This window comes from Silene latifolia, chromosome X (assembly GCF_048544455.1).
Source record: "Silene latifolia isolate original U9 population chromosome X, ASM4854445v1, whole genome shotgun sequence".
Taxonomy (NCBI): Eukaryota; Viridiplantae; Streptophyta; class Magnoliopsida; order Caryophyllales; family Caryophyllaceae; genus Silene; species Silene latifolia.
In genome coordinates this window covers 69838378-69847835 of record NC_133537.1, presented here as the reverse complement: position 1 = coordinate 69847835, position 9458 = coordinate 69838378, and the positions used below count along the sequence as shown (strand labels likewise).

The 9458-nt window shown below is 40.3% G+C and overlaps 1 protein-coding gene across 1 annotated transcript; it reads left to right on the top strand.

Moving 5' to 3' along the window:
• The first annotated feature begins 6707 nt into the window (after positions 1-6707).
• LOC141617572 (protein FAR1-RELATED SEQUENCE 9-like) lies at positions 6708-7277 on the top strand. Its single transcript, XM_074434757.1, has one exon. The coding sequence runs from the start codon at positions 6708-6710 to the stop codon at positions 7275-7277; it is 570 nt and encodes a 189-aa protein (XP_074290858.1).
• Positions 7278-9458: the final 2181 nt, after the last annotated feature.

Sequence of the window (9458 nt, the reverse complement as noted above, 5' to 3'; positions counted from 1 at the left end):
AAAGGTGGCAAATCTTCGTCTGAGAAAGTAATAGGATTACTTAGCTTTGGTGATTCTTGGAAGACCAAGTTGACTACATCTTCGGGTGTCGAGTTATGTGCTACATTTAGTTTGGCCAAAGCTTGCAGTAAAGCTTGGCGATGTGGGAATGAGCTCGCTATTAATTGCCATACTGAAAGATCAGCCTTTGTCTTCTGTAATTGCTTGAGCAAATGGTCAGTGAAGTCCTCTTTGTTATCATTTGATGTGATAACGTTGGTTGGTCCATTTTGAGTAGTGCTTTGATATGGATGACCCGAGCGAGTTAGGTGGTCCACATCTTGGTCTTCACCGTTTTGGACTATTTCCTTGACTAGGGAGTTCTCAATGAGGTACTCATCTTCATCGTCGTCGGCCCAAACCCCATTGATTGTAGCTAGTTTCCTCATTCTCATGATTTCATCCTCTGGTCGTATGATTTGATCGACTAGTTTATCTACCACGGCGACTATTTCTTGCATAGTAGCATTTTGAGAGAAGATCAGTGGCATATGCTCTTTGGGTGTTGTGTTGGGATTGCGTAAAGTTGTCACCATATTTTCTAATTCCCAAACTTGTCTATCCACACTTCTTGCCCATATGATGAAATTGAAAATGGTAGGAGAGATAGTAAAATAGAACCCTTCATTCTCGATTGCATGGATTTCATCTTCGATTGGAGAAATGAGGTGTGAGCAATCTAAGGTAGATTCGTCACTTGTAATCACTAGAACTCCAAGAGGATTCTAAGTGTTGTTGGGTTTACCTCCCGGCGGTATTGGCAATCGACCATCTTTAATCATGTCTTGAAGCACATTTTTCAACTTGTAGCATTTTTCTGTGTCGTGCCCCTTACCCCTATGGTATTCACAGTACGAGTTCTCGTCCCAGAATTTGGATTTCCTTTCGAGTTCGGGAGTAGGCCCAATGGGTTGGAGTTTGCCTTGCTTCATTAACCTTTTTAGAGCGTTGGAGTAAGTGTCCCCAAGATTTGTGAATTTCCTTGGTGGAGTAGTTTTCTTGGATGGCTCGAGAAGGTTAACTTCATCTGTCTTGCTGGTGGAGCCGTATGAACGACTTGTTGAGTCTTGATATCATCGACCTACTGTTTTGGACAAGAGTCCTTTACGGATGTCATCTTCAATCCTTGTCCCTAGTACGATTAAGTCTTTGAAGGTTTTGATATTTTGGTATCTCAAATGATTGGCATAGATGGGCTTGAGATTGTCCACAAACTTCTCCACAAGGGTAGCCTCATCCGGGCGTTCAACTAGTTGGGTACTAGTCTTCCTCCACCTACTCAGGAAGTCGGTGAATCCTTCTTTGTCATTTTGGGTAAGAACCTCTAGAGTGCGCATATTAACTTGTATCTCGGCATTATCCGCATATTGTTTAGAAAACTCGATTGCGGCGTCTTCCCAAGTAGCGACCTTCTTGTGTTCTAAGGAGTAGAACCATTGTTTCAGGATGGTGTCAAGAGATGAAGGAAAGATCCTTAAGAACATCTCGGGTTTGATGCCTTTGATAGACATGTAATCTTTGAAGGAACGGATGTGGTTCAAAGGGTTCTCGTGCCCCTTGAATTTAGGGATATCCGTCATATTGATGTTGGTTGGCAATTTGGAATTGACGGCTTCATACTTACGATTGTTCTCCCTATAAATGTCATCCCCTTTAAGGTACGTCAATTGCTCCTCTAAGTATTGGAGTCTTTTCTCAGCTACAGTTAGTTCTATGGGAGGATTTTCATCCCTGGATTCATCCGCGGAGTCACCTATTACTTCACTTTCATGGGGAGGAAACCTTCCCTCTACGGCATAGATCCGTCCCTCGATGGTCTCAAGGCGATCATGGACTTGGTCTTGGGTATCTTGGATACGGGCTAGCGCGGCTAGGATTCGATCATTCCCATCTTGAATTTGGTGGAGGTTTGTTTCGCTGGATCCAAGCATCTTGAAAACTGGATAAGAGATCGATGACGAATCAAAACACGATCGACCATTCTAACACACTTGCTAAAAGAAGAAATGTTTTGACTCGTGAAGTGGGTGTGTTCCACTTGTGTTGAGTGAGCTTTGAAGGAAAGACAAGGTTTTGAAAATGTGTATCCTAGTCAACTATAGTGTAGTTGTAGGAGTGGACTCGAAGTGAGGTTTTGAAATGGGCTTGTGGCCCGAATTTTGACTCGACAAATGGACAGAGTTTTGACTGGGTATTGCGCTAATCAATGGCCTATTTTTTTCGAAATTTTCATTAAAAGAAGGTTTTGATTTTTGCAAAATCGTCATGGTTTTGTTTAGAAATGGTGATCACGTAAGGTACAAACATTCATACAAGCATTATAACGGGATGCTGAGTGCATTTAAAAGGGTTTTGGTTTAAAGGGTGGGTTGCCATACCGAACCATCAAACCCGAAGTCTGTGGAGAGGCTCGTACCAAACAAGAGTAAGGCCGATTTCTAGTCCATTTCCTCAAGTAGTGAAGGCCCTTGATACAAACAAGAGTAAGCATCATGGTATGGATGACGTCAATCGCTATCCATCCTTAGGCCCAAATAAGAATTAGGACCGTTTAGACGGGACGATTGGTCGAATGGGTTGGGTTGGGCCTAGGAAGGCCGAATAAAACGGTCTAGGAAGACCGAGTTATGAAAACCGACAATTGTCTTAAACAAATTATTCCCTAACCTTGTTCAAGTTTCACCCTTGGCTACAAGTAAGTGTATTATCCCCAGTGGAGTCGCCAAACTGTGGACAGCGGGGGGCCCACGGGGGCGCTTGGGAGTAGACCTGGCAAACGGGTCAACCGAGTCGGGTTCGGGTCGGGCCAGTTTGGGTCAGGTCATTTCGGGTTTCTCAAAATTTCGGGTTAGTTCGGATCAGGTCAGTTCATTTCGGGTTACGGGTCTATTTCGGGTTTGTTGGTCGGGTGTGTTTCGGGTCAAGCGGGTCGGGTTAATTCGGTCGCCATTTTCGGTCAAAGATTAAGAGAAGAGGGACATTTCAAGTCTATTAGAGTCAATTAAAGTTATATTTTGTCGGGTCATTTTCGGGTTGAGTGGTTTCGGATTGGTCATTTCGGTCGGTCTTCATACGGGTCCATGAAAGCTCGGGTCATTTTTGGGTCGGGTCGGGTCACTTCGGGCTTCAGGTGTCATTCGGGTTCAGCAATTCGGGTCGATTTCGGGTCTCGGGTCATCCTTTTCGGGTCGGGTCAATCGGGTCGGGTTGATTTTGCCAGGTCTACTTGGGAGGAAGAGAACAAGCGTTTGCATTTTTGTTGGAGTCACCACCAATGTTTATGGGACATTGGAACCGTTCGAATACCTCGTGTCATATCAAGACACAAAGTAAAGACATGAACACTAAGCAATCGTTACCCTTAGCATTCTATGTCTAGAATAACTCTCGTGGATGCCAATGAACACGGGTGTTCACGGAGATATGGAGTAAGGGGTGAGGGTACGTATTAGGAAGCTCTTTTGATCGAACACCTAATCCCGCCCGCCTCGATAGCGGCCTCTACTAATGATTAGGGACATCATTTATACTCGATATATCATCGGCTATATTCATGCAATGCAACATCCAAGTTTTAATCCTAACATGTGAAAATTAACTAAGTCGGTTGACAAGCATTTTAGCAATCAATTGGGTCGAAGTAGGATTTAGTGCTCAATTACATGTGAAAACATACAAATGATACAAAATACAATGATAAAGAAGATAAAAGAAAATTACAATAATTACAATAATTACAATGGATTAGGCGATTTATGTCGAAAATACCTTTAAAACGGATAATTTGAGAAAACGAATAAAAGAATAATCAAAAGAATTAACGAACAAGTTAGCAGGCGATAATATGATTAATAGTTAATTATACGTAAGCTAAATAACTAAGTCAAGGCAAAACGGAGTTCGTGGACACAATTCAACAACCAACCTGAATAAAGCAGCAGAGCGCGTCTCTTGAATGGGCGCAGATTCTTTGCGTCTTCTGTTCGACTCAATTTGGTCGTTTGAATTGCCGAATTGCGTGTTGTTAATACTCGTTGGTAAATTAATGATTGATTAAATTATTTACTGGATGAAAGTGATTAGTAGGTTAATTACATATGATTAATGGTCATAAAACAATAAAACGTGGATAACACAGAATATAGACGAATTATTACATGAACAAATGATTGGTTAGTGACATGGGTGAATGAAATAAACTAAACGAGATGAATTTATGACGAATTAATGACGAATAACATAATAGACAGATGAAAATTTATCAAAGGATCGAATTCCAGAAACTCAATATGAACAAATCGAATTCCTACAACCCGGATTGAATTTAATGACGAAAACCCGCAAATATGAGATTATAAGGGATTTAAGTCGGATTTATGATGAATAAAACGTGTTAAAGATGATAATTAATATACATGTGAAATTATTATGCTGTTTTGTCAAAGAATTAACAAGAAACAAACGAAAACAAATAAAACAAACAACGAATTACAGAGGACGAAGGAAGAAGAAAGGAAGCAGGAACTGAGGCAGCCTCACGAAGAGGCGCAGCAGGAACTGCGCTCCTTCGAAGAGGCGCAGCAGTTGCTGCGTCCTTTCTCGACGGTTTGTCTTCTGGAAATCCTTAAAAAGAGGTTTTGAAGCACGGTTTTAGAAATCGGTTTTAATTGGTATTTTCGACATAAATCTTACATTAGTGATACAAAAAGTAAATACAATAATAAAAGAGAGATTATACACCCTCAGACTTACATGTTTGACGAAACGAGAAGGACTAAGATATCGATTAGTGATGCTCGACGCGAATGTAACGAAAGTGCCCTCGTAAGAGGAAAACGATTAGATTAATTAAATTGATTGAGGTGGAGTTGGTCAAATTGGTCGGTCATGCAAATGAGGCTGGTACTCAGAAGGATCCGAGCTTACGTGGTCGAATGTTCAAGCACGTAGACGCCAAAAAGTAAGAACAAAGGTATAGAATGCAAAGATTGAAGAGAAGGGCGGACACTCGCGTGAGAAATATGAGGAGCGAAGGCTCCTATTTATACTAATCACGTGAAGGAATTAGGGTTTCGGAGAGTCTTTGGAAGTGAATCTCGGAAAGATATGAAAAAGATACGAGAATTACGCAGAAAAGGACCTGGGAAGAGGCGCAGCAGCCACTGCGTCTTTTGGAAAAGGCGCAGCACCTGCTGCGTCTGTTCCCAAGTGATTTCCTCCTGCGGAAGAAAGATTTCCGTGTTTAAGTTAATGTAGGACGGAATAATTTGGTTTTCCTTAATATTTTATGTGAATATTACGGGAAATTGTTTACCAAAGGATAAAGATTGTGAAATATTTGTAAAATATGGAATAGAAGTATCCGGAACATTCCAGAACATTCTGACTCGGGATTTATCAGTTATCAGAAAATGAAGACGGTTTTAGGCTCGACACGTAGATGACAACTAAGAGGTAGACATTAATATTTGAGCAATCACTTGACGATAAACTTACGAATTGTCACAAATCGTTCCGCGTAGCAAACATGCGGCCCAATCATCACCGGGTGGTTTGCGGGAGGTGCAGAAATGAGGTGTCTACAAAGTTGAAAAGAGTTTTACACCGTACATCGGGCAGGAGTTTGGGGGGATTGAGGACGCAGTAACATTTTATAAGATATACGCCATTTCTTGTGGGTTTGATGTGCATAGGTACACAACGAAAAAGTGGCGTGTGGAGAGATCAAGTCAAAGCTTGTTGTTTGCAATCGAGAAGGTTTCACTCACATGGCGCCGAGTAAAGATCAGAGTGACAGACTAATTGGAGAGCATTCACAGAAGAGATTCAGAGTCACAAGAGTGGGGTGTAAAGCGAGGATAAGACTATATATGAAGAATGGTGTTCTAGTAATTGACCGATTCCACGAGGGTCACAATCACGAGCTTATCTCACTTAAGGACAGAGAGTTCCAGAAATTGTCGCGCAACATAATAGATTATCACAAGATGATAATCGTTTCGAACTCAAGGGTTAGTAATATATCATCACTGTCAATATTAATTCAATAAATAATTTAACTTTATATATATCTGTTATTATCTCAATATCTGTTATTAATTGACAGCTGAAGATAGGAGCAACGAAGACCTACAAAATGTGCAACGAACAGGAATGGATTCGAAAACATTGGGGCAAGCTTAAATGATTTTAAGAACATCCATAGGGATGTTAAATATTTCATTCACGAACGTGATGGTCAGTTGTTCGTAGACCATTTTAAGGAAATGACTGAAACAAGAATAGGTTTCTACTTTGACTACGATCTTGATGATGATGGCAGCCTATGTAGGGCTATATGGGCGGACGGTACTGCCCGAGAGAACTACAAGCTATTTGGTGATGCGGTGTCATTCGACCCAACTTACTCCACAAATAAGTATTCTATGGTTTTCACACCGTTCACCGGTGTGGATCACCATAAACGTTCAGTGACGTTTTGTGGGGCTCTAATTGCAAGGGAAGATTATGAGTCATTTAATTGAGTTTTCAGCCGATTTTTGCATGCAATGGGGGGTAAGGAACCCGAGAACATAATTACAGATCAGGACCCGGGGATTATCAAATCTGTCCCTCTTGTTTTCAAGACAGCGCGCCATCGGTTTTATATGTGGCATATAATGAACAAAATGCCCAGTAAGTTTGGTGTCTATAGGAGTCATTATAATGACTTCATGTCTAAACTTAATGAAATTATATGGGATGAGGAACTTGAAGCAGCAGAATTTGATGCTATGTGGGAGAAAATTATTGAAGAGCATGGAATTGGTGCCAATGATTGGTTTGCGGATACGTATGCTATAAGGGGACAGTGCGTGATGGCGCATAGTAGAGACTTGAAGATGGCGGCTGTTATGAGGACGACTCAAAGATCAGAGAGCAAAAATAGCTTTTCTAAGAGGTTTGAGCATAAGTCAGGAACATTGGTTGACTTTTGGATGCGTTTTGAGAGCGCTACGGACCAACAAAGGCATACACAAAAGCAGCTTGACAACAATGGTAAGCACTCGTCCGCGAAGACGTCAACACATCTGGCGTTAGAGAGTCATGTTGCAAAGGTGTACACCTATTCAGCTTTCTACACCTTCAAGGAAGAGGCCATATACTCAATTGATACATGTAGAACCGGAGGTTTCACTGAGATAGGCGAGCTAGAGGTGACTACTATCAAAGATTCGACCAGGGGAAAGAATTTTTAAGTTTCATACAGTCCAGGTAATTTAATTTACACTTTCCATATCGTCACATTTACACTTTCCATATCATCACATTTACACTTTCCATATCGTAACATTTACACTTTCCATAATATGACATTTACACTTTCCATAATATAACATTTACACATTCCATAATATAACATTTACAGTTTCCATAATATGACATTTACACTTTCCATAATATAACATTTACACTTTCCATATAATAACATTTACACTTTCCATATAATTACTTACACTGTTAGCAACATTCACACGTACATGATAGCCTTAACTGATGACCCAGGTACACGTAAAGCAAGCTGCAGTTGTAGAATGTTTGAAAGAACCGGCATCCTATGTCGCCATATAATATGGATTTTTTCAGCAAATGGGATGAAGACTATACCAGACGATTATGTCGTAAATAGATGGACAAAAGAGTATCTCCGATTAAGGATGTTCAATTGTAATGATGAAGGAACAGAGAACATGGGAATTATCGATGAAAAATAAATTGCAATGACAAAAATGTGGTCGGAGGTTCATCAGGCTGTAGGGCTCCTTCGAGGCAAAGGTGTGACTGATGTTGAAAGCTTCTCCGCTATAATTAGGGGATTTAAGGATATCGTATCACCATTAGGGGAAGTGTTGAATAAAAATCAACAAAAGGAGCAAATTCTGCATTGTACGACCAGTGAGGTAGTGACGATATTACCACCTAAGAATTCGAAAAACAAGGGTAGCAGTAAAAGGATGTTGTCAGCCAAAATAAAAGCACTGGCCTTGGCTAGAAAACCCAAGCGCAAGTGTAAGAATTGCAAGAGAATGGCAAATCAAGACAAGAGGAACTGCCCTAACCTCTTTTCAGCACACACACCATTGTGCGAGGGGTCGTCTGACCCAGAACAAGATGAAGGAGAGGAGGAGGAAGAGCTGGAATCAGAAGAAGAATAGACGTCACAGCAGTGATAATGTAGCTTTTGTATTTTGAATGTGTAACTTTAAACTTTGATGTGCTATCACTGGAACGAGGGATTAGGAATTGGTCTCATGGCAGCGTAACTTTCACCTGCGTCAGAGTTACACTGTCATAAGACCAAAATGTCTCTGTTTTATTGGATTGCCAAACATTATGTTACTTGAACTTATATTAATGGATAATGTTATTTCAAGTAACATTTACACTTATAAAATCAAATCTAACCCTACCTTATTCAATGAAACTTTCATGCGTATGACACATTTACACTTTCAGTGTGTTAACATTTACACTTCCCATCTCATCACATTTACACTCGCAAAAGCACTTTCATGTGAATGACATATTTACACTTTGGATATCGTCACATTTACACTTTGGATATCGTCACATTTCAACTTATTAAATCAAATCGAACCCTACCTTATTCAATGAAACTTTCATGCGTATGACACATTTACACTTTCAGTGTGTTAACATTTACACTTCCCACCTCATCAAATTTACACTTCCCATCTCATCACATTTACACTCTCAAAGGCACTTTCATGTGAATGACACATTTACACTTTGAATATCGTCACATTTACACTTTGGATATCGACATTTACACTTTGAATCTGAATGAAACTAAAATTCAATTTCAATTGATTGTCAATTATCATAACAACTGCCTGACATGTCCACAAAAAACCGATAGCATTACAGTCATTAGTTTCAACATTGCCAACCAAAATACGAATAGTCAAGAACAACAAAAAAAAACAATATGTCCCCAAATGGTTTACTTTTTCACCAAAACATTCTTCACTTTGCGCTTCTTTTGTAACTTCCCCCATAATTCATCTTTTCCAGCTATAAACTCATCCACCTTCACCGGAAAACGTCTCTGTTGATGTTTATGTCAGCTAGTACAAGGATCGCCACTAACTCGACTACCAAGTACCGTCGATTCTTCTTCCTCTCCAAGTCTGGATGCTCAAAAGGTTCACCCTCGTACATCAGCATATACATCATACAGAATATCCCTGATTCTGTTATGTTAGGAAGGGGTATTTGGCGCCTGAACGGGATTTACCGATGCTCAAAGCTAGTAATCTTGTATCCCTTGTCGACGGTTGTGGCATCCAAATAATCGCTAATAGCTGATGCCTGCAATGAAAGCACGTAAAATTAAATAAACAATATATTGTTCATCC